The sequence below is a fragment of the Elgaria multicarinata genome, chromosome 4, assembly GCF_023053635.1.
Source record: "Elgaria multicarinata webbii isolate HBS135686 ecotype San Diego chromosome 4, rElgMul1.1.pri, whole genome shotgun sequence".
In the NCBI taxonomy this organism is placed as follows: Eukaryota; Metazoa; Chordata; class Lepidosauria; order Squamata; family Anguidae; genus Elgaria; species Elgaria multicarinata.
The window spans coordinates 73884180-73910996 of record NC_086174.1 but is presented as its reverse complement, the minus strand read 5'-3'; the positions used below and the strand labels follow the sequence as shown (position 1 = coordinate 73910996).

General features: G+C 40.4%; 1 protein-coding gene across 1 annotated transcript in view; it reads left to right on the top strand.

Moving 5' to 3' along the window:
* UST (uronyl 2-sulfotransferase) overlaps positions 1-26817 on the top strand; it is a 114667-nt gene that overhangs the window by 47308 nt on the left and 40542 nt on the right. Inside the window, exons 4-5 of the mRNA XM_063124554.1 lie at positions 4274-4353; positions 18293-18446. Coding sequence (XP_062980624.1) covers positions 4274-4353; positions 18293-18446 — 234 coding nt within the window. The remainder of the gene's footprint in view (positions 1-4273; positions 4354-18292; positions 18447-26817) is intronic.

Genomic DNA, 26817 nt, shown 5'->3' with positions numbered 1-26817 from the left:
ATTGTGCTATTGCATTTTCTGAGATGGGCTGTGGTCATTCTTGAAAGAGAGAACCCATAACCAAGGAGGAAAATATCACTGAAGGAACAGCGGTCTAGAGGAACACTGGCAGCAACAGGTGCGGGAGAGGCATATATTATAGGACATTAACGTTTGTTTTTCTGGGAAATATTTCTGGTCCCTGTCCTCAAGCCATGATGTTTTTCTCTGAAAACCAAAGTAGCTAAACATTCAGTGCAGCCCTAAAATGAACCATAAAATTTCCCAGTGCAAGATAATGATGCTTGCTTTTAGGATCAAAGCTGTTGCTACATGCTATGAAATCCTGTAGCTGTACTCATCCAAAAAATTAATCAGAGGCAGGTTTGCGGTAAGGGGCTGGAGAACCTGTCAGATCAAATCAAGTATATCAAAGGGATTGGGGCAATGAATATGGTGGGCTGAGGCATTATATAGGCCTTTGGGAAGACAGGAGTAAATAGATGAGAGAGTAGTGGAGAAGAACAGAGCAAGGGATGAGAAATGGAATAGCAAACTGGTTTAATGCATCTACAAGGAGTATTCATAAGGGAGACTCAGGCCTTAGCTAGACCTAAGGTTTATCCCGGGGTCATCCCTGCCTGCTCCCGGGATCCCCTGTGTGTCATTTACATGAACAGGCATGACCCCAGGATGATCCTGGGATAAACCTTAGGTCTAGCTAAGGCCTCACTAACTGTTTTCATCAGAAGGAGGGAATGTAAGAGAACTGCTAACACCCACAAACCTGGGTGATAATTAATCAAACAGGGTGATGCCCTGAGCATCATTACTAAGGAGAATTAGATATAGTTAGTACTTTAATTTTAAAATAATTACAATACATTTTTTAAAATCTTTTTCCAATTAATTTCAAAGCAACATCAAATTAAGGCCATTATGTGTTTTATTGTGTTATTTATTAATTGTGTGCAGATTTTTAAATTTTTTATTGTACAATATATTTGTTGACTGCCAAAATATTACTGTGCAGTGAAAACATTGGTGAAATTATTTTAAGACAGCTGTTGAAATTATGGACGTAAAGTTCTCTCTAGATTTTATTAGAGTGAAACAAAGATTTTGTTTCCCTCTAAAAATAAAGGAGCAATGATTTGGAAATCTTAAGTGTTAAGTGTTGTGACAATAAAGTGATTTTACTTTCAAATAAATTATATTTTATTTGGGTAAATCTGGAGGTTATTTTCAGCCTTTATTTTAAGTGGTCTTTCTCTCATCCTATTGTGAGTCATTTCTCTACACTACCAGGTGGAAGTTTGCTGAAAATGCAGTTCAGTGTTATACTGAGCTGGCAATCTGAGAAGGGCTATAAAAAGGTGACATAAAACAAAAGTTGGCTTAGGCTGTTATCTTAAACACACTTACTACAATGTAAGCACAGTGAACACTGTAACTTACTGCTGAGTAAAAGTGTATAGAACTGTGATGTTTGTATGCTGTTGCCTTTGTGTGTGTGTGTGATTTCAAGCTTTTGTAATGTAAAAATAAACACCAATCTAGGTCACTTAAAGTTAATCACTGCCCTAGGTAAAGGTAGTAAAGACATCCAAGAAAAAGATGTCTTTACATTCAGAAAGACTCTAGCATTTGTAAAGCTTTCAGTGTGCACAGAGCTCTGTCCTTCAATTTCCTGGATATAAATTGTAGCCATTCTGACTAGTAGCCATTAATAACCTTATTGCCCATGAATTTATTTAATCCCCCTTTAAAGTCATCCAAGTTGTTGGCCATTACTATATAATGTGTTAGAGAATTCCATAGTTTTACTATATACTATGCAGGGTGGATTTGATTTAAATCAATTTGATTTAAATCACAATTTAAATCACTACTCAGAAAGACTCGATTTAATCATGTGACGACCCCCTCCCCAAAAAATGCACTCTTCCTCGGTATATTTTACACAACTGAGAGTTACCAAAGACTCATTCTTGCTGGTATAATCTTAATATTTACAACCAGATTAAGAAGAGCAACTTTGTAAACCGCCTAGAGAACTTCGGCTATGGGGGCGGTATATAAATGTAATAAAATAAATAAATAAATTTTCAGATTCGTTTTACAGTTATATCCAAAAATACTGATTTGGTTATACTATTAGAAACACATCATAGATAGATAATAATGAAATTATTGCAAGATGAACTATCTCCAGTTTAATAGGTTAATCATTCATATTTGGACAACTTTTCTGCTGTACTTTATTGGAAGGAGAAAAATAATCTTACAGAAACCTCTAGAAGAGCATGACATTACGAATGGATTCACCAAAAAATTTAAACAGCCTCATGCTACATAATTAAAAACTAATCTTATTTCATGATGAATAACCTTTGGACTATAATGTATCTTAAATAGAAAACTACCTTTAGATAGATTTTTCCTCAAAAAGCATTTTATTAAAAAAATCCAATTTAAATAAAAAAAATCATTTTTTTTAATAATTTTTTTAAAAAAAACATTGATTTTTATCTACCCTGAAGCTGTGTGAAAAAGACATTCCCAGGAGTGTAATCTTGTCCTCTGAACACTGCTTAAAATGTCTTTAATAGAAATGATTAAAACATACCATTAAATAAATATAAATAAAATAAATAATTCCTTTTAGCTGTTCAGAATCTCTTCACTATTCAGCTTCATTGGATGACCCTCAGGTTCCGTATTATAAATTGCTGTCTTAAAGTGCTTTTAGTACCAGCTTTCTGCAAATCATTTTGTTTAGCAGTATGATAATGAAATGACCCCACTAAATCACTCATGAAGCTACTGCAAAAATCAGGTGCACAATGAGTGCAGTTTTATATCTAGAGATTATATACCTCCTTTAAATGCATCCAAGCTAGAGCTGACTTCCAAACAATTTTAGTTCTTTTAGCCTGCAATCCTGTGCATATTCATAGGATTTAGTCCTACTGAATTGAACTTTGAGGAATTGAAGGAAAGTACATATTAGCCATCTTTCTATAAAATGTGAATTATTTCTGTGTTGTGCATTGATTTATATTGTCTTAATTCAGAGTGCAAGCATGGTCATGGTCAAGGGTCTCTCCCCCCCCCCTCCCATATAATTGCAGTTTTTATACAGCCAATTAGAATAATCTGAGGAGAGTAGGAAATCAGAGCTGCAAGAATGCCTGGAATTTTTTTACACATATTTCATTTAACACTTTCAGGGGTCTGGCATATTACAGAACACTTTAAAAGCTACAAGGCATTGCTGCATACTATATTACGACCCCTTTTTAAACCAGTGATCTTGCATAATAAAATGTTAGCATTTAATGCAAAGATAAACAGACAACACTTGCTTGAATGACTTAAAGACAAACACGCCAAAATAGGGAGAGAATGGTTGGTGAAACTATCCTGATAGTTGGGACCAGCTTTTGAAAAAAGCATCTCTATGGAAACAGCATAAATGTCCTTGAAATTATGGAAATGGAAAGTTGATTGTGTTCACTCAGGGCCCAATGCACTGATGTACACTGATGGTATTATATAAATAAAATTCTTGTAGATCACTTTGTGCTGTTTTATGAGGGTGTCCAATTCCTAAATTAATTAAATATAAGAAGGGTAATCTTTTTGAGAAATGTGTACTTCATGCTCACATTTGGATGTGCTAGTGGTAGAAAATATGGTTTCTAACTATATATTTTTAAAACTGGAAATGGGTATTCCAATTCAGTGTGAAGTAAAGAGACACATCTCCAGTTTCTGAGAAATATATGTGTATGATCATGCTCCTGTCTTCTTAAAATGAACCAGTCATTCAGCTGTAAGAGCTTGCTCTTAAGGCTGTGCTGCTTCTGGACAGTATTCAGTGTTGCACGTGCACTAGTGGGACTCAACGCTAACACAATAGGAAGCTAGCAGATCCTAATGCAAATGGAAACAAGTGGAAACAATAGTTTCTAGAATGCCAGGTCAGTGGAAATTGCAGAAAAGAGCTCCATTAATTTGTCCTGTTCCAGAAACTAGTGTTTCTGCTCATTTCTGGGGTTGCTTTAGAAAGCGCCAATTTCCTGTTGCGCTAGTGGTGGTTCTTGCTTGTCAGGCAGGCCAGGAGGCCACAGAATTTATCTTTTTTTCTGCCAACACATTGTAACATGGGTATTTTATATTGCATCTAATGGACCATTTCCCGGCTCAAGCACAACTCTTCTGTGGATTTCTGTATGAAGGCTTCACTTTGGAAATGCTGATACATATTACGTATGTTCTTGTTTTTTAGATGGAGTTGATTAAAAATATAAGCACTGCAGAGCAGCCCTATTTATTTACTAGACACGTTCATTTCCTCAATTTCTCAAGGTAAGGTTGTTCCTGAATTTAAATGTTATGTGTTGCAGGTAAAATTGATTTATAGAATCTTTTCTTTTTCAAGTTAGTGTTTGGTGACTGCAAGATGTTTGTGAATGTCTAATATTTACCTAGCCACTTCCTCCTGAACCTTCCCCTGTCCTGGCTTGACAATCACACAGAAAAGACCCACGCAGTTAGTTCTACCTGAATGTTCTGGTATATTCGATGTACACACATGCACCACAGCAGTATCAAATTGCATCATGATGACATGGCTTTCATGCCAGGAGTGAGGAAATATGGTAGATTCCTGATTACAGGGTTAAGCAGTAAAAATGCTATACAGTATTAACATATGTCTTTATTTGCAATAGTCTGTGTGCACTACATTCTTTTTCATAGAGGTCACTTGAGTTTATAACCTTTCCAGCTGAAAACTGTATATTGCATTATGTAGAAATGAAGCTCCAGCCAGAATTCCATTTGACTTTTATTTTCCTCTGGAAGTGTAATTTTATATTGCACAGAATTAGCTATTAACTTTTCCCCTTTAAAATACAAAATTCTTGGGATAGGAGGTCTGAAATTATGGTCACATATGGTTGTGATGTTAAATGTGACAGTTTTAAGGAATTAAGAGGGTTACACACATTGAATTACTAAGGTTGCAATCTTATGCATGTTGAGACAGAAAGAAAGTCCCAGCATTCCCCATCTAGTTGTAGGACTGTCTAAACATGCATAGGATTGCGCCCTAAATGTCAGTCAGCAGAGTCCCTAGAGTTATGAAACTTGACAGTTAAAGCAAAAGATTACGATGTGTACGTAGATTATCTTGTCATTGACCTGACCCAAACTTGCTTAGGTTCAGCAAAGTTGCTCATGTCCCTTCAGATCATTGCCCTGGAGTAAAGGGTTCCTTTACTTTCATATGAATTCTTCCCACTGTCAGCTACTTCAAATTACCTCAAAAAAACAAACTTTGCGGGCTTAAACAGTATTTGATCCTTTCTCCATAGCTACTTGTATCAAATTCTAATTTTTGTTACAACTGATAGAGCCTATAACTATACAGCCTTTCAAACAAGAGTCATTGTTACTTTTTCATTTCAGTTGTTTAATGTCTTTGTTTTTCCAACTCAGAAGCAGCTCAAAAGTTCATTTTGGAATAACATTTTGTCGTTCCAGCATTTCTTATTGTTCTTTGACTTTTCATCCATTTGAGCTTTAGGACTGCAAGTTTCTTTGGATAGACTTTTTAGTTTTTGGAAAAATCAGGATTCATACAAAATTAACAGAACCCCCAAAATTGTCCATATTAGAGCTTAATAATTAATATAGCTGTCATTGTAGATAACACATTACAGAAAAATGTAAACTAAAAAGATCCCTTTCCTATGGAGCTTACAACTTATGTTTGAACTGTGGGGAGTTAAGCAAGAAAAGATATGCAAAAATAACTAGTAAGGAAAGTATTTAGATTAGTGGAGAACCAAACTCATCAGGTGAAAGAAGTGTTGTGTTTTATTTCTGAATGGTAAATTCCCAGATATGACAATTGCATTCTGACCTCCACTATAACCCTTCCAATTAACAGTAGTAGAATTGTTGTAACTAGAGATGCTATTGGTAACTCTGAGATAACCTGTTTTCTTCATTCATAACTTAGAAGCACCCCTGCTGTTAGTATGAAAGGGTAAGAAGATGGGCATTTGGACATTAGTACTTTTTGCCTTTTAAGACCTCTAGCAATAGCTGTAACGGAAGATATTTCCTTAAATATTTGAAGTTGAACTGGGAGGGATAACATTAAACAACCAAAATATGTTTAAAATCTTACAGTAACTATTACTGGAAAGGGTGTTTTTTCCCAATCTCGGAGATTTCTATCGTTTTCAATTCTCAGCAAATATAATCCCTCAGCATATAGTTGAAAGTCTGAGTAAGACTTGGACTCAAATAAGCAAAATTCAGATTATGAAACAAGGAAATATTTTTATAGAACAGGAAAAGTTTAAGTCAGGCATTTAACCTCCTCCATATTCCTTTTCTTGATTATGGGCCTGTATCTGACTAAAGCATCAAATGTCATGGTGTATGTAATTGGGGTAAAGCTTATGTATGATTAAACATTAGAAAGATGGTAGGACACTACATTCTAGCTCTCTATTTCATCCAGCTGCTTAAATTTTATTAAACAATGTTTGATACCTTGGGGGGAGGGTAAGTAATACAATAAATTCTTTCCAGCTTAAGCAATTGCTTTAGTTACCATGTTATGCAAATGTAAACAGGGAAAGGGTGGAGGTGCCTACAATACAATCTGCATGTGTCATGATGAAGTGATGTATACCCTGGAAAGATGTTGAGCACTCCTGAGCTCATTACTAACTGTAAATTAAATTCTATTCTCCTTGATGCCAGTGGGAGGCTTGCCACTGACTATATACTACAGCCAGAATTGCCTTGTGTTGCAGTTGTCCTTTCCACCATCAGCTAATCTTGCACATCACGTTTTGTATTCACCAGTCAAAGATTTAGATATCCTTTTGTGTTCCACAACTTAGTTCAACTGACGCTAAATACTATAAAGTTCTTTTTAGAACTTACCCGAGTGCCAAGCCTACTAGATCATTAAGTACATAGTTAACGTATGGTTGGGATAGAAGAGGTACTGTTTCTGCCATCAGAGAAGCTAGGTCACAAATTTATTAACATTTATACAAACGGTTTTAGGAAAGTGGCAGGGGAACAGGTGGCCTTTGGCAAAGAGCCCTTTGGGGATCCACTTAAATACTTGTAGACCATGAAGGACACATCTGCCAGAAGTGTTCCAAACAGCATTTTCCACAATGCCCTGGAGTGATGCTACATTGGGGCATTGTGGGAAATTAAAATGGAGCTAACCCAGATACTTAGTGCTGCTTGAGGTACTGAACCTGGAAAAAATTAAAGGATGGGGGTGGGGCTGGTATCAGTGGTGGGCCCTGCCAAGGTGGTGAGGCAAGGATGACAGATTCTAGGATAGTTCTGATGAACTTTATGGTAAGATTTCCCTCTCTTTCTCCCTCTCACACACACACCTATCTATGCCGGCATGGTTAACGATCAGTGTCAAGAAAGATATTAGAGAAAAGAAAGCTTCCTTCAGAAAATGGAAGTCTTGCCCAAATGTGGAAAACAAAAGGCAGCACAAGCTTACACAAAAGCAATGCAAGCAGACAATAAGAGAGGAAAAAAGGAAGAAGCATTTTGAGGAGCATATCGCTAACAACTTCAAGGCCAACAGTAAAGAATTCTTTAAATACTGTATATCAGAAGCAGGAAACCAACTAGGGAGGTATTTGGACCATTGGATGACAATGGAGTTAAAGGATAAGTTAAAGGGGGATAAGGAGATTTCAGGTGAATGAATTCTTATCAGTCTTCACTGCAGAAGATACAGGACAGATACTTGTGCTTGAACTGTTGTTTTCATGAATGGAGTCTGAGGAAATGAGGCAAATAGTTGTGAGAAAAGATGAAAATCTCAATCTTATTGACAAACTGATAGTTAATAAATCACTAGGCCCAATATGCAACATGCCCCTGAGATCAGCTTTTGTACCAGAAGAATGGAAAATGGCCAAAGTAACACCAATTTTTAAAAAAAGTATCCAGGGGGATCCAGGAAATTACAGACTAGTTAGTTTAACATTTGTTCCAGGAAAATTGTTTGAAAGCAGTATTAAAAATAAAATTAGTTAGCATATAGAAGGACAAGCCCTGCTGAAAAAGAATCAACACAGCTTTCGTAAAGGTAAGTTCTCTCTCATTAACCTTTTGGAGTTCCTTGAGAGTGTCAATAAACATGTATACAGGGGTGATCCAGTGGCATTTTGTACTTGTACTTCCAAATGGCTCTTGACAAAGTCCTTTGTCTCAAAGACTCCTGAGCAAAGTTAGCATTCATGAAATAAGAGGAGAGGCCTTCTTATAGATCTGTTACTGTTTAAAGAACAGAAAGCAAAGAGTAGGAATAAATAGTAAATTCTTCCAATGGAGAGATGTAAATAGTGAATCACTGGTGATTCCAGAGGTTGAACCAAGAACTTTGTACATGCAAAGTAAGATCTCTGATACTGAGGGGAAGGCTCTACCATTGAAGTACAGTAATACAGCCAATATTGCCACCTCATAAACTGATTTTTAAAACTATGAAAATCCCCACCCCATAAATTGATATGCAAGGAATTGATATGCACCATGAATTGAAAGCCTACAACACAAGCACCAGAAGTCCGCACAATACACGATTCAGTTACTCACTCATACATTTATACTCTCCCTTATTTTCATGCTTTTTCATGCATGCACACACAAACACATTTGGCTTGTGCGGTGGGAAGGGACCTCCATTCCCCACAGCACAACACAGAAACCAAGTACTCTGAACATAGAGAAAGAAAGCAACCTCTTTCTCCATGTCCAGTTGGCTGGGCTTCTGTGCTGTGTGATGAGAAAAAGCCCCCTCCTTTCCCATTCACAGAAATACTGTGATCTAGACAGGAGGGAAAGGGGCTGTTTGCTCTCTTTCTCCCTGTCTGAACCAGTGGCCTTCTATGCTACATGACTGAAGGAGGCTGCTGTCCTCACCATGCAGCATAGAAACACAGCAACCTAGAAATGAGGAAATTAGAGATTGCTGCCCTCCATGTCCAGCTTGTTGGATTCCCTTTCATTCACACACCCACACACCTTTCATACATTCACACCCTTGTGCAGAACTCCCCCCCCCCCAAGCTGATTCATTCTTATACCCATTGTAGCAAGCTGGATGGGAAGGTTTAAGTCCAGCACACCAAAATGTTTACAGAGCAGGACCTCTCTGCAACTCAGCTAAGCTCTGGAACGTCTTGGTCTTTATCCCCACACTGATACTCTGGAAATGAAAATTAGTTCAAGACCTCCCCACAACTAAATTGAGAAGCAAAAAAATACCACTGCCCCCAGTTAGAAAAACCCTTACTTGCTGGCTACTTCTACTTCTCTCATCACACACACACACACACACACTGCATCTCCTGGACAAAAAAGAAAGTATTTTACTCGAGAGTGAACATGCATTTGCTGCTTTTCTGCACCTCATTCCAACTAAGTATTCGCTATCTGTGTTAACAGAAGAGGAAACGGCAACCAATTTTCCTGTTCCATTGAGCGTACCCGAAAAGTTTTCCTTTCTTTTGTTTTCCTTAGTGTATGATTGCCTTGGTTGCCCCAGCAGCCATCAACTTTTAGGAAGGTAGGGGACAGCCAATCAGATTTTGCTCTCTGGCTGACAGCCAGGGAGCACTCTGGTTTTTGTGGGAGCGCTGCTCAAAAGGCATTTGCCTAACAAATAGCAATGAGTGCCTGCATGCTGCCCATTTGGAAACACACGTATAAACACAGTAGGTGCTAGGACCCAGGGGGAATGTTTTGAGTATTGGCAGCTACCGTATTTCTTCGATTCTAAGACGCCATCGATTCTAAGACGCACCCCATTTTAGAGATGTTTATATGGGGAAAAAGTATTCTGCCATGCATGTGGAGCGGATTGCAGGCAGATAAGGGAAGAGATGTGGCCAATTCTGATTGGGCCAATGGTTTTGGCGCCACAGGGCTGGGACAGGTTACAAGTAAGCCAAAAACGAGGCACTAACACCTAATGTCGCAGGCCCATGTTGCCTGGTGGGGTAGGCCCTGCTGGGCGGAGGGTACCTGCCGGGGTTGGGAGCCGACTGGGGAGCACGTGCAAGAGCCCGGAGGCTTTACCAGCTGCCACCACTTCTTGCAGGGAGTGGGAGGGGGTCGTTCGCGAGGCGCCCACCTTTGGGCCAGCTCCAGCTGCCAGTGCTGAGGGGCCTCTTCCAGGCATGGCTAGATGGGCTGTGGAAATTTCCTGAGGCACGAAGGAGCTGGCCGCACGTGCACTGCCGCCCCTGGCCAAGCGGCACCCTGGGCTCCTCTCCCACACACGTTGCGTGAGAACGGCGCAGCTGCAAGTCCCGGAGCACGTCCCACCCGCACCCCTGCCCAGCAACTCACCTCCCGGGCGTTGCCTCTGTCTTCCCAGCCAGCGCTGCTGCGCCTCCACTGCACAGAACCAGCAGCCGCACTCGCACAACACTCCGCGAGCCCTGCGGCGCCCGCCCATCTGCCCCGGCCCCATGTGCAAGGCAAGGCGCGCACCAGGCCCGACCCGGCTGGAGCCGCATAGCCATGACCACTAGGCCCAACCCGGCCAGCTGTGCTCGTGGTGCGGTGGGCGGGGCCTGCTTAGGGCTCAGAGCTCCGTTGGTGTGTGTGTGAGCCCGGTTAGCTCAGGGGAGCACAAATAGCCCCAGGGCAGCCGCGGATCGTCGCTGAGGCCCCTAATCAGGCCAAGCACATTCCCCAGCCTACATGGTGAGTGCAGGGCCGCTTAGGTGCTCAACAAGCCCTTGAGACGCCTGGGCATCGTGAGCAGGGTGGAGGGATAACAGCGCACTTTGCAGGCGATTCTAAGACACCATCAATTCTAAGACGCAGCCCGTTTTTAGAGATGTTTATATTGGGGAAAAAGTGCGTCTTAGAATCGAAGAAATATGGTATCACAGATGCTCAGAGCATTCTACCGGTGACATGTTGGGTTGGGCTGCCACTGCTGCAATCACATGGCATTTTTAAAGTCTGGACTGTTTTGTGGACTGGAGTGTTTTGTGGACAAGAAAGGAGGTGTAAAACTTTAGGTAGTACTCACCCTTTTTGCCCCCACCAGTGGGTCGCCTCTGAGTATAGCAGTCAGTACCAAATCACGTTGTTCAGTATGAACAAAGTGAGTAGTTACTGTGTTACTTCATGACGGGATAGTCCTGTTGTCATTCCAAGCCTTCCTGCCGAGATGTAAGACAAAAAAGAGGAGTGCTGTGTAATCTACAAATAAAACCTTTTCACACCTAAAGGGAGTGTGAATGCTAGGGGCTCTCCTCTAAGCTTAATTGGACTAACAAAGCTAGACAGTTGCCTTTCAGCTAAAATGGACAGTTTTCCTGCAGTCCAATAGCCACCTTACCTCAGGGAGGGTGTTTTTCGAGAAGCCTCTGGAGAGTAGCTACCCTAAGGGACTGCCTCTCACCTGCTCTCAACTCTGCCCACTTGACTCTGCTGCAGACTCTGGGATCTGTCAACTCCAATGTCCCCTCCCACTCCAAAAGAGGCTGAGTTCCCAAGGGCAGGAGGAAAATGGTCTCTGAGCTGTCTCCATTCTCACCGATGAGCGCCTAGGAAGATTCATCCTTGATTCCTGAAGAATCTTGGAATATCTCCTCTCCTGCTTCCTGTGTCGTCTGGTAAATTTCTGGTTCTGCTTCTTCTTCTGGGTCTGATTGACCTCCACACTGAAATCCCTTCCCCTACACTAGGGAGAATAGGCCTGATCCTGGCAAGTCCAATGAGCAAATATGAATTTCTTAGAGTTCTTAGTACCAGTAAAAACAACAACCAAAGCTCTTTATGAAGCTGCCCTGTTTTAGCAAATGTCAGTAGGAAAAAATATGCAGTAAGCATTTTTTCTGAGCAGATCAACAATCTGTTGGAATGCAGAATTATAATTCTTCAGGGCGTGTCTTTGTTATGCCACTGCAGACAGAATGCTCCACCCCATTGGGTTGGGAGCAGTGATATTTTGCCAAAAACTAGATGTTTACTGTACAGTTATATCCTATATAGCTAATGCTGTAAATCTCAAATAGTTTCTAGATGATAACTTAAATTATATATTTTTCTTAATCAAAATATTGAATAATGGTGGAATTCATCTAAATGTTGTTTTGGCTTGGTTTATGAATTCAGTGTTGTTGCAGGTCCTGTAGTAATAGCTCCAAGACTATAGCTCAGTTTGCGATTGGGACCCTGATAACACTGATTTCCCAGTCTCATGGAAGATCCCAGACAAGTAGACCGCCGTCACATGTCCTGCTGAATGTATAGAGGTTGAAAATGGGGAGAGGAGAGGGCAGCAGGCACCATTTCTCTTCCCTCCTACAGGCATTCAGTGAATGTGTGTACTGAAGGTCAGAAGAGGGCTTACCTCTCTACTTAAAAAAAAATCCTGCCTCCCTTTGCATCCAGATGGCTTAAAGCCACTACTTCCATAATATAATGAAATACAACAGAAATATTTTAAAGGGTGATAGCAGCTAAAATAATAAAAACAACAGTTAAACTCTGAAAGCTTTAGCAAACGGGTAAGTCTTAGCCTTTTTCCCTAAAGGTCAAGAGAAGGTGATCAGACATTCTAAGCATGTTGGAAGTGTTTTGAACATACTTTTACTGTATTCGTGTTGGGGCAGCAAATGTATGTTCAGACCACTTCCACCACACTTAGAATGCCTGACTTTACCCAGATCTCTTTATTGAACTTACATCACAAACTTATTTCAATAAACTGTAGCTGTAAAATTAATTTCTCCAATAACTCAACAGCCCTAATCTCTGTCAGTGACTCGGAGCAAGCCCTTCCCTGTTGATCTCTACAGGGAAAGCGGAAAGAGCAGTGGCCACATGTCATTTACATCACTTACCCCTTGTAACTCAATTTAGTTTGCTTTACAATGCTTTCTAGTAATCATGCTATTAGCACCATTGATCTTTGGTCAGGCAAAGAAAAAAAACTTCTGCTAAACTTTTAAAAAGCAATAGGTAGTGTTCCGTGGCTCAGTTTAGGCATAATGGCAAGCTGCAGTTTCCTGTTTTGTGAACAAGCTTGCCCAAACCTCAGGCTTGCACGCTCCTCTCTTGTCCTCTAATGCACTGCAGGGAGAAATTGAAAGCACCTGCTTCAATTTTAAATTAACCACAGTTCCCTGTGACATCTAAATTCAGGAAATTGTGATTTTAAAAACATCCTGCTTAGCGAGAACAAGGTGGGATCAAACTTTTATTTCAGATCCTTGTTTGTTTTCACTAACTGTAGTTTAAAGAAACTACAGTTCCCCAAGTTCAGATGTCATGGGGAATATGGTTAGTTTAAAATTGGAAACAGATGTTTTCAGTCTCCTCCTGCAGCACCACAAGAGTAGTGGGAGTGTACAAGCTTGTATGCATAGAAAACCATGGTTTCCAATTATCTCTTAACCAAGTGAGTGTTTTTAATAGTTTATAACCTGGTATTTTTTTAGGGGTTTTGTAAGATGATATTAAAGCATTTGAAATACATTCTGTTAAATATACTAGAGTGCCAATTTTGTCTTACTTTTAAAGAACTTGTTTGGCAGCAAAAACTTGTTTCTTTTTACGTTCTGCAGAGGTTCTTCAGTGCATTAGAGGACTGTAAATTTGTTGTTTTAAACCTCAATTCCTGAATTTGCATACAAAATTATCATGAATTGGGTTAGTTGGCTCCCACTAGCTTTTGACTTCCCTAGAAGAAAATACACTTTGCTTAGTGGTTTGGCAGAAGATGCAAACCAACCATCAGCGTGTTCCTCTTCACCCATTTAATTGGTGCTGTAATTTGGATATTGTGGCTAAATTTCAACAGTGCTTCCATTCAAATAAATACGAAATCTTGGTTTGCACTGTAGATTTGCTTTCCAATGATAACTTGTCACACCTGGGCAATTTTGAACTAATGCTAAAGCCTTCTTAAAATAAAGAGTTCTCCTTTTAAGTAAAACAAATTTACAAGTGATCAATACAGTTTGATTTTTTTTACACAAACTGCTTCTATTACACTTAAGGTTGTGTTACTACATGGCTGTAAGTCATAGAGCCTCACCAGAAAGGGGGGGAAATCTAATTTCCCTACCGTTGTTTTGCCTCCTGCTTCTGTCCCACAATAGGGACGAACAGCTTCCTCTTTCTTCACATGGGGAAAAAGAGGAAGCAAGCAACGACCACGTGCCCCATTCAGTGGGCATTTTTATTGCACTGCTTCTCCTGCCCACAGCAGGAGATGGCAGCAGGTATCGTTACAATAAAAAAAAATCGGATTTTCCGGGTCTTATTTTGTGATGGAAAAAAGAGCAGAAGGAACAGGAGACACGTAGGAGGTAGATGGCGGCATCAAAAGGACCTATGAATATCCGTGAATGGCCAGTAACGAGGAGGTTATAAAATGCTCGTCTGATTATTCTCATAGTTGTAAACATAGCACTTTATTTTTAAGAAGATAAGTTATATCTTTTCTTGAAGACTAGAGGCCAGTAAAAAAACTTTGGAAACATTTCTGGGGCTGAGACTTGGACGGAATCTCCTCTCATCAAGACCAGCTCCAGTTTTGAAGGAGCCCCTATCAAAGTGCCCTTTCTGGGCCATCTTCAACATCGATTGGATTTACCTGCTGCCAAAAACGGGTAGCTACAACTTGCCATTTTGAATTTCCCACACTGTTTCAAACATAGAGTTGTGGTGAAATTAAAATGTTGACTTGCAGATCCAGGGCAGATGTCAGTGCCAGTGGATCCTGCCAGGGTGATGTGGCCTCATCAGAACCCTGGGGATAATGGTCCCACAGACTGTTGACTTAAGCAGGCATGTGGCAGCTGTGAGGTTGGCTTGTATTTTTTATTTTTTTAAAAAAAGATGGGGGGTAGGAGAGATGGAGGACAGAAGAGAGCTCAGCTCAAAGTGTACATTTTGTTGTCCCTTCATTTCAGGATTGACTACCTGAATCACCAAGTTACTACCCTAAAGGTTCTTGCCCTGCATGCCTCACAGTAGGCCTTTCTCTTACTCCTGTTTGGATGAACCTGACATATGTTCTATTGTGTCAACCCAGGCACTTTCAATGAAGAGAGTTCATCCCTGCCATTTGGCCCCAAAATGTCAGTGATTCTGCAGGCCCAAATATGCTGCAGCATTGCCTCACCAATTATATGAGGAACCTAGCCTGGCAATTTATGGTGGAAGTGGAAGTGGTAGACCTGGACCTCAGGAAAGCAGAAAGAGAAAATTTTAGAGTGAAACCCTATTTCTAGTAGGGGACAAGACAGCCTATCCAACCCCGATTAGTGATGGATATAGTTATAACGTCTTCTGTCTTGGGAATGTTGTACTCAGTGGTGCTGCCAGGGTTGAGGGGGGGCCTCTCCCACCTGACTGCTCTTTCTCTTTGCTCTTTTTGTTCCCATACCTTATCAGGCAGCAGCAACTTTTCTTCCTTTATAACTTTAAAACAAGCCGGGCTTACTGAAGAATAAGCTGCAGTCATGTCCAACACGGTGATTTCTCTGGTCCCATGTAGTCATCTAGAGGCTATCTGGAGAAATGAAGCTGCCAGGTGCAACTGCAACTTACTTCTCAGCATGCCTGACCTTTTTTAAAAGTTGAAAGAAAGACAGAGAAAAGAGGTGCTGCTGGCTGGGGAGAAAGCAAGTGGAGCTCTGGAGCTGGGGAGAGCAAGTGGAGCACCAAGAGGTGAGCACTGGTGGAGGGGGGATAGCACCAGTGCTGGGTAGCAGAGTGCCACGGGTGGGGCAATTTCATCTGAAGACCCTAAGTGCTGCAGGACCACAGTCCTGTGCCCACTAGTTTGGCCATAGTGGCACCACTGGTTGTGCTCTCTGTCTAACCTTCCTTACAAGGTTTTTGTGAGCATAAAATGGGATAACACTATGCTGGATCCAGCCTTGAGCTGTCTTGATGGACAGAATATCGATCAGAAAAATGAAATGGGGGGAGCATTCCTTCTGAATATATGGGGTTCTCTATGCTGGCCTTGGGGTGGCAAGGTTTGGTTTTGGTACTCCATAAATGCTAAAGGAGAAATTAAGGCTGCCCGCCTAGTATGATAGTCTTCTGATGGATTTGAGCCATATCCTTTACATATGTAGAGATTACAATTTCTGCAAATAGGTCACGGGTGGGTCACTTGTTTGGCATGGAGAAATATACCAGCTACCTTTTGCAATAGCAGATGCAAACTTAATTGCACAGCCTTAAGAGACATAAAGTAAAACAAAACAAAACAGAAAGCTAGGATCTTGGGTGGCTATGAAAGATGCACATGGCCTGTGCAGGTGACCTACATGGTTTAATCCCACCTCCATCCTTTGGTTTAAAATAACAATTTTGCTTTGCTGATCTTAGCATTGTTGGTATTTTGGAACACTTGAGTTGTTGGAAGCTTTAGGATACGTTTTGTTGGGCAGCTGCTCTTTTGCACAGAATTTGTTGTTCTAGTCCTGAAGAGTTCGAATGATCACATAAGATGAGTTTATAATATTTCAAGCCTGCTATTGGAAAAACGAAAAATCAGTATGAATGCCAAGGAATTAAAGTTTGAAAGAGGTCCATAGCACTCTGATCAGGGAATAAAGTAATATTTCAGATTGTGAAATTTTGTATGTAATTTTTCAAATTTGTTTTAGTGATGTTTGTATTCTATTTGGTCAACTTAATTAATGTGGTACTTACCTTGAAGGCATTGGGCGTAATCTGGGGAAAGTCTGGTATTCTTAGATTTCATGGGAAAGGAACATTATGGACCCTATGTATGTTTACTTCTAAATTCCATTAACTTCAATAGCACTTAATTCCAGGTAAGAGTAGATAGGATTAAAACATTAACCTCACTATGAGATTTAGAATCTGCCTAATACTTCTGGTCTTCCTCATGAAACCTATTGGTATCATTTGTATTAAAGGAATCCTGTCCATTTGTGTTAAGATGCTGTCTTTTTCCATCTCTCACTCTCTTTGCAGTTCTACTTATTTGAGAAAGAAAGAAGCACATATTTTCAAATTCACCAGATAGGCTGCTTCTGTGAAAGGTTAAAACTTAAATGTTCTAAGGTCAGAATTTGTAGATAACTGTAGATTTATAAGCAAGGCTATATAGGTTTCTGGATTCTGGACTTAGGCACAGCTAAGATGGAGTCATTAGATTTAAAACATTTATTTTATTGATGGCAATGGGACTAAATGGGTTTAAGCTCAAAACGTTCCTATTTTTACATTTGTATCAAGCTGTTGTCATGCATTCTCCCCATTATCACCCCCTAACAAACAATTGCAAGCTTTTGCATATGTGGAAATGCTGATAGCTCATTCATTTCTGCAGGCTAGTCATGCTCTTTGAGCCTCAGTGATTGCTTGACAGTTCAATGGAACTTTCATAAGAATAATTGTGCTTAGGATCACAGATGTGGCTATTACGTTGAACTTGGAAATCAGTGTGATATGTTATTTATTTTCATGTTGAACAGGATGTCTCTGGTCTGAGTTTTTATTATTGCTTTGCCACTTGGCCAGGCTTTCTTATATTTTATCCTGCTGCATGTGGTCAGGATAGGCTTTTTGAGAGAAAGAATGCTAAAAATTCTTCTTGTTAACAATTCAGTGTTCTTCTCCAACATGAACTCATAAATTGAAAGGTACTGTATATATTTGCTCTTCCAACACATGAAAAACACTGGCCTTAAATAATTGTTGTTGTTGTTGCAGAGATTTATTGTTTGAAACTCAATTTTGACAGTAGATAGTTTAGGAATACTAGATGAAGGACTATTGAAGATAAGTAGAACCTGGTTCAAAATCTGTCTGGATATAAAACCGCTGAGAGCCCTATGCAAGAGTGATATATGGTCACTATTTTGTTCTGCAGTGTTGGTTACACTGGTAAAAACATGGATATTAGTTACATACTTTATTAAGCTCAAACTCACAGCTATGTCTTGTCTTCAGTAACATATTCTCCAGTAATCCTCTGTAGAATAAATTGAGTTTGTTACAGTATTCTTTTCTAATACTAATATGCCTAATATTTAATTCCTGCTTTAAACACCTTCAAATATATAAAGGCTTTAACCACTAAGCTTCAGAAATAATATTGCAGAGTTAATTTTCTTTCCTTTTTAATAAAAGCAACTTATCTCTTTAGACAATGGATTTTAAAAAAATTGAAGTCTCTGCAATCTTCTGATTTTTCTTTATTTCTGTTTGTCAGGTTTGGAGGAGACCAACCTGTATACATCAATATTATTAGAGATCCCATCAACCGCTTTTTATCCAACTACTTTTTTCGTCGTTTTGGAGACTGGAGAGGGGAGCAGAACCATATGATCCGCACTCCAAGCATGAGGCAAGAGGAGAGATATTTAGTAAGTTTTTCTAAAATCGTAGCTTCTGAATAAAGTAAACCTATTTGACACGTTGCTTTGCTTTTGCCAGGTTTCAACATCTCTGCAGGTATACTGTATGTCTGTATTCTCTTTCTTGGAAAGTGATGTTATATTTTATGTATATTTGATCCAGACCAGTTTGGTCACTGTGGCGTTCCTGCAATTCTCATCCCATTGAGAATTCCCCTTCTCTAAGGCCTTTTTCACCCCAGGTACCACCTCTCACACACACTGGGTTTCACTGCCACCAGGACCTTTAAGCTCAGGGCCAACCTTTTTTTACCTATAACCTTGTACCCTTTATTGCCTCCCTCTTATGTAGACAAAAGCAGAAAGCATAGGATTTTATAAACAAAGATCTGTATTAATTACAGTAACAAGCTGTTGAATAATAAAGAAGAAACTCTTAATGGTTCTATCACGATATGTTCTCTCATCACAAATCACAGACCTTCAAATAAATCTCTATGTCTTTTATCAAATCCCTTACTCTCTGATCTAAACACTATCTCAAATCATATCCCTGTCCCATCACAAATCCTAACTATAATCATATACCTCATATTATATCTAAGTGCATTTTAATATTGTGAACCACTGAGGGATTTTAATATGTAAATACTACAAATAAATAAACATGAATTCCTAGTCCCTGTCTGACTCACACAGTTTATATAGCACTTACACTTCACCTCCCTTCACTCATTCAGCCAGTCATTACGCATATGCAGATCCACCATTCTTGCTATCACCCATCTCTCTCTCACCACAGAAATACTCACCATAAACATAGAGATATAACATAAATACATAACCATTGCCACAAGTGGATATATGTGTGTGTGTGTGTGTGTGTGTGTGTGTGTGTGTGTAAGTAATATCACAATGTCGTTGTCAATCTTAGCTTTTCAAGTCAAAGAGAATTCACAAGCATTTACCTAAAACAAGCATCATGTTTTAAGAGCATAATCCTATGGGACTGCTGTCAATTAGATGAAGGCTTCTGAGAACAGAAGTTTCCAAATATCCTATGCCCTGCTGGGCTGTTACCGGCAGGGCAGGAGGACCGGGGGTGGGGGGTGATTTTTGCATCCACATCCTCCAAAAGGCCTGTCTTTGCTAGACAAGCCTCTAAATCCAACTGGGTTATGTTCCCACGGGCAGGGCCTGAGAGGCCTTTGGTTCCAGCAGCTCCTCAGCCTCTCATCTCCCCATCCCAATCATGCTTGCTCTCTCTCTCTCTCTCTCTCTCTGTCCTCAGTCTCGGAAGAGGAGCTGCCATAGAGCTTTCCACAGTAGCTGGGAAGGGTGGATGGAAATCCCCACTAGTACCACCCCCCCATGATTATAGTTCTGCCTATGGCCTTGTGGAGGATGCAGGGTGGATCCACCATATCCTATGGCTCCTGGGACTGCTTTCCAGGACCATAGGATTGCTCTGTTAAGTTTCTTGATTCCGCCCTCCCCCCCAGATGACTATTTTAGTAGATTTTTAATATAGATCTTTTGCAATTTATAAAAAATATGTAAAGATGTTTTGACTGAATTGCAACTACCTCTTACTATAACAGCTTGCCATCTCCAATAGTGTTTCTGAAGGGTATCTTTTTAATTTGAAACCAAATTGTTTGTATAAATTCATTTATGATACATTAGTGCTCAGCCACTTGCACAATATCTTTTTTATATTGCAAGAAGTGTCTGTTTATCGGCGCTTGCACAATATGCTTTCTATATTGCAAGTAGCGTGCATACTTTATTGGAAAGAAAATTCCTCAAATGCTGGTATGTTGCATAATTTCTAAATACTCAAATAGAAATCTGATCCAGCCTAAAAATGTTGTCATAGGGTTGAAAATCAAAATGCTTCTTTGTACAACAGTTCAGTGTATTGACTCAGCTCACAGTGCAGACTACTTTAAGTATAAGTTCTTTGCTTTGTGAATTCGAATTTCCCCCTCCTGCCCTCCCACAGCCCAGCACTCTGACAACAATAGGAGGTTTTGTAAGAGAGAGCCAGCACAAGGCCATTCTGGCACGTACTGTTCTTAGGATGTCTCATTGCTTTATTATGTGGCTATCTCTTAAACACTGAGCATTTAACCAAATGAACAAGAGATAGTATCTAAAAAAAAAAATTCTGGGTAAAATTAGAAAACCTTTTATGACGTCCACCCTTCCCTTCCCTTTTTTCCACTATCAGGGCAACCAACGCTTTTTCAGAGATCAGGGCAACCCAGGATAGAAGCCAGATTAAAATGGATTATTTATTTATTTATTTATTTATTTAGAATATTTATATACCGCTCCTCATTGAAAATTTTTTGGAGTGGTGTACAGGGTAAAATGAAAATAAAAACAGAATAAAACAGTTAAAACAAAATTTAAAAAGAAGCAAAACAACAACAACACAGAAATCCAAGGCAGCATGTTAAAGAAAGTCTTCTTGGAATAAAGATGTTTTCAGGAGGCACCGAAAGGAGTACAAGGTTGGAGCCTGCCTGACCTCCAGAGGCAGGGAATTCCACAGGAGGGGTGCCACCACACTGAAGGCTCTTCCCCTGGTGGATTCCAATCGGAGGATGGATCTAGGTGGAACCACCAGGAGCAGGCCCTCGGATGACCTCAGTGACCGGGCAGGTTGGTAAGGGAGAAGGGGCTCTCTCAGGTATCCTGGTCCCAAGTTGTTTAGGGCTTTGTACACAAGTACAAGAACCTTAAACCTGGCCCGGTAGCGAATAGGCAGCCAGTGCAGTTCCCTCAGCAGAGGAGTTACATGCTGGAAAGGGGCAGCTCCAGACAACAGCCCAGCTGCAGCATTCTGCACTAGCTCCAGCTTCCGGAGCAGCTTCAAGGGCAGCCCCATGTAGAGCATGTTGCAGTAATCCAATCTTGAGGTTACCAATGCCTGTACCACCGTGGTCAAGCTATCCCTGTCCAGGAGAGGCCGTAGTTGGCGAACCAACCAAAGATGGTAAAAGGCACTCCGAGCCGTGGCGGCTACTTGAGCCTCCAGTGACATAAATGGGTCTAAGAGTACCCCCAAACTATGAACCTGTTCTTTCAGAGGCAGAGCAACCCCATCCAGAACAGGCAATGAGCCTGTCTCCCGGACTCGGGAACCACTCATGGATAATGGATAATGAGTATCATCCCAAAATGGCTGGAGCTGAATCACTGCCACCTGTTCAAGCACCTTCCCCCAAAGGAGAGGTTCACAACTAGCTGCCAGCTAGCACAGTCATTGGGGTCCAAGGAGGATTTCTTTATGAGTGGTTGCAGTGAAATATATGAACCACCTCCTAGGGCCCAGCTGGGCAGCCCTCCTTTGCCTGAACTTGCAGTCACGTTTTAAAAGTGTTCATTTTTTTTAAGAACCCCTCCTTTTTTAAAAGGGTGTTCACTTTCATACTTTATTCTATGGAGGGCAAGGGCACGTTTTGGGTGTGTACTTTAAAAAATGCGCTCCAAAATACATACTTTTTCAGTCTGAAAAGAAAAAAAGCTCACCTTCAGGAATGGGAACAACATGAACCAAGTTCTGAGGTGAAAAAAAGGAGAATCTCGATTAGTTCAAACCTCACTGATTGTCCCAATCAGTGATAGACCAGGGTCTAGCAAACAGAAGGTAGTCCAAATCTCTCCAAACATCTTGTCCACATCCTCCAGCTGCAACAACTGAAATTTATCCAAATAAAAGGGATGGGATTATATTTTAATCTAAACCTCTCCATGAACAGCCTAAACCAGTGTCTAGAAACTGTGAGCAACTGTAAGGTCCACCACTTGACTTCCCATGGATACAGGGAGTTGAAAATCTATTCAACTGGTCCATCAAACCTGTAGCACATCTTAGAAGCAGTCTCTCCTGGTAAGAAAGATAACAGATGTTAACATTCTCTGATCGAGCCCTGCTCTGCTTACCCTCATTTGCTGCAAAAGAGTTAGTGGCCTAACCGTAGTTTAACATGTTTGGCCATTATGTGTGAGGTAAAGTTATCAACAACAATGTCTTTCCTCTGTAGGATAGAATTAATACTTCTTTAAGGCTTTCCACAGGGGCCTCAAGCCTTGCTTTTTCTGGGTGGCTTTTCGATGCTGAATTGAGAAGGGGCTATCCTTTGTATGTTTGTTTGTATGTTTATGGCGGCTTTCTTCTTTACTTGTTTTATTATAGTTTTATAGTTTTCTATTGTGATGCAAGCTACATTGAGCTTAAAAAGGATAGTATATAAATAAATTAAATAAAAATGCACATTTTTATATAAATTCAAGGTGCAGTTATTGCTTACAATTATGTAGTGCATTCTCTTAGACTAGCTTTTTTTGTAGTATCTTTAAGAAAGGTTCTGGTTTTGACAAATGATTCATATATTCTCTCCACAATGCATCATTGACTTGCAGTGCAATCTCAAGATGATTCACTCAGAAGTAAGCCCATTATGATTATGATTACCCATTGTTACAGTCTATAGCTCACTGAAATTTGCAGACTTAAGTGAACGTAATGTTGCATTGGATTGTAATTTCAGGGTATCACTGTCCTGTCCTACTACTTACGTAGTCATTTTTGATCCCCGCTTACTGTCCATTGTAAACTCTGTACATGCATAGCTTCATTTTGGTACAGCATTTTCAGTATGTGGCTTGCCAATAAATAAATGTAGAATAAGCATAGGAGTTATTTAGTCTGCCGGTTTTGTTACATTGATCCCTGGAAACTACTGCCCCATCAGCTATATACTTACAAACTCATTGTAAATATTTCTGCATATCAAAGGGGTTTCATTTTTAAGAGTCTGCTTAATGAATTTTAATGTGTTCCATTTGTGTGTGTTTATGTTAATTGATTTATGCGTACTAAAGAAGAATATGGAAAATCATATTTATGCCAAAATTGTTGAGTACTTCACCACAGTAAAATTGAGATGTTACTAGTACAAATTGTACCCCAATGCTTTTGCAAAGTTCTGAATCACTCTTGTTTTCATCTGAAGTAGGAATCAAGTGCTGGCTGGCTCTCGAGAGAGTGTTCTTGAAACTGATTTTTTTATGATTATTTTTACATTTCCCCCCTTTTTATTGTGGATGTCAACAAAACAGAACAAAAAATTGTGAAAACAGAAAGAAAATACATTACATGTACAGGAATATCTGCATTTCTCATTAGACATACCATTATTATTATTATTATTATTAATAATAATAATAATAATAATAATAAAAAGGTTGGGTAGAGATTTATGCATAGGTTTCAAGAAAAGCAGACCAAATATCCATATCCATATCCAGTTGCAAGTTACACCTAATGTTGAGAGCATTGTTAAGTCCTCAGTCCATTGCATTATTGGAGGCGAGAATTCATCCTTCCAGCGTGATAATATAAGTCTTTTAGCTGTCTTAAGGGCTTTGAAAATCCATATGCGCTGACCACGTGTTAGTTTCCAAGAAACCAGTGGGTAGTTTAAGAGGACACGGAATAATGGACTCAAGTTAAAGGAAGCCAGATTCCAGCTGGACATCAGGAAAAACTTCCTGACTGTTAGAGCAGTATGACAATGGAATCAGCTACCTAGGGAGGTTGTGGGCTCTCCCACACTAGAGGCCTTCAAGAGGCAGCTGGACAACCATCTGTCAGGGATGCTTTAGGGTGGATTCCTGCATTGAGCAGGGGGTTGGACTCGATGGCCTTGTAGGCCCTTTCCAACTCTGCTATTCTATGATTCTATCCTTCCATATTAAAGATTGTTTCAATACAAAGTTTATCCTTATTATAACCTTCTCCCAAACTAAAATTGGAGGTTGTATTTCATTAAGCTTAAAGCTGTTCAGGCCAGCTTTTAAAGCTGCAAGTTTCCCTAGTGTGTGTAACTTCAGGACTATGTTCTGTTACAGTACAGTCGACTTAAATATCTTTAAGCTGTCCTTGTGTCTGAAATACTGTTAAATTAACTGAAAGAAGGTTTTGTGTGACACTTTTCTTGGATTATCGTCCTCCTTTTTTGGCAATCTTTGCTTGACAGTTGTCCTACTCAAAGAACACTGTTATTTGTGCTTGAGAAAAGTACAGGCCAGCTGCCAATAAAATTTGTTGCAACAAAAGTCAGTTGTTTCAGTGGTAAAGATTTGGGGGCAGGGGACAGGGAAGTCGTTATCTCTAACCAAATGTTACAGTATGTGGCTTATTTTTCTGTTCTTTGAAGTGCAAAAGATTTTTTTTAAAGTAGATTGGGCTATGAATTGTTTGTTTCAACAAGCTATGAAGAAAAGGAAGGCTATGCTACGTGTTTTAGGAAGCTCCCCTTGAAGACTCTTCAAGGCTGCAGCTGTTGCAGACCATGGCAGCCTGCCCTTTTGATAAGGGGAGCCAATAGGTCATGCTGTACTAGTGCTCTTGAGTTTGCATTAGTTTTCTTCCATATTCTACCTAAAATACCCACTAGGTTAGATGAAGCAAGGGTCTAACTTTGGTATGTGGTCTTTTGGTGGCAAACATATTTAAAAAATGGCACTGAAGGGTCCATTCCCCTGTATCATTAAGATCATCAGGGGAGGCCTTGCCTCACACACTTGGTCCTTCGGAAGGATAAGGATAACAACAAACTGCAGGCCTTTGTAGTGGCGGCACCCTTTGTTGAGGAAAGCTCCCTTGAGACTTTTAGAACACTGGCAAATGTTTTTCTTTTTTTAGGAGGGCCTTTTGGGAAGTAGCTCTGACTCTAGAGGTGTATATTTTATATTCCCAGCGGGAGGGGACGTAGCTCAGTGGTGTAGGGCACATGCTTTGCATGCAGAAGGTACCAGATTAAATTCCCTGCACTCCAGATAGGGCTTGAGAAGAATCCTGCCTGAAGTCCTGGAGAGCTGCTGTCAGTCAGTGTCAGTGGGCTAAATGGACCAATGGCCTGACTCAGTATAAGGCAATGGCCTGTGTTCCTCTGTAACAAATTGTGGTAGTTTTATGTTGATTCTTGTAGCAATATTGGGTTGTTAGCTGTCTAAATTCTGGGTGGCTGCCTGTTCATACTCAAGGAATAACTGTATTTTAGTTTTTTGACTTTCCAAAAATGTTACTTGCCACTTTATGTTTGCCCTATTTACTCTGTAATGAATCCAAGGATAAACTTTTCACTATTGACTGTTTTACCAACTGTGATATGCTAGTGCCTAAAAGTACCTAGGTTTTGGCCTATGAAATATCAGAAATTTTTGTGGAAAATTCCACTGACCATTGGGATTTTAGTGTAAATATAGATTCAGGCTTTGAGTCTGCGCTAAAGAAAACAGCAATTTGTACAAAATGTTGGATAAGCTTCTTTTAAGTGTTTTGGTAAATGTCTGTGTTTACCAGGACTTCTTTCAAACCAAAGCCAGATGCGACATAAGCAGCTGCTGCGTGGAGTGCATGCAACTTTGCTACTTGAATTGATTTTGGGAAAAGTGAAACTTCTCTCTCTCTCTCTCCCTCCCTCGTCTTCTCCCCCCTCTCTCTGATCTTAAAACATGTTGAAGCAGATGTTGTCTATGACCCTTTAAACAAGATAATGTTTGTGTCTTCCGGGGCCAGCCAGGGCTATAGCTGAGGTGGGGTTCAAGTCCTCAAAGGAGTGTGGAATCGGCTCTTAGCTCTGCCTCTTGTGTGCATCTCTTCTATTATCCCATCTTTGTATGCAAGAGTATTAGAGCTCTCCACGATCAGTTCAAATCTAGTTCCAAAATTCTGTTTCCCAAAGTGGCCTGCCAGATGCCATGGGAAAGCCTACAAGCAGGACATGAGGGCAATGGTGTTTTCCTGCTGCTGTTCCCCAGCAATTGGCATTTGAAGGCATGCAGCCATTCCTGGACCAGGATAGTTTGACCACAATAGTCCAGGCATTGGTAACCTCAGGATTGGGCTTCTGTAATGCGTTCCATGTTGGGTCATAGAATCATAGAATAGCAGAGTTGGAAGGGGCCTACAAGGCCATCTAGTCCAACCCCCTGCTCAATGCAGAAATTCACCCTAAAGCATCCCTGACAAATGGTTGTCCAGCTGCCTCTTGAAGGCCTCTAGTGTGGGAGAGCCCACAACCTCCCTAGGTAACTGATTCCACCGTCGCACTGCTCTAACAGTCAGGAAGTTTTTCCTGATGTCCAGCCGGAATCTGGCTTCCTTTAACTTGAGCCCGTTATTCCGTGTCCTGCACTCTGGGAGGATCGAGAAGAGATCCTGGCCCTCCTCTGTGTGACAACCTTTTAAGTATTTGAAGAGTGTTATCATGTCTCCCCTCAATCTTCTCTTCTCCAGGCTAAACATGCCCAGTTCTTTCAGTCTCTCTTCATAGGGCTTTGTTTCCAGACCCCTGATCAT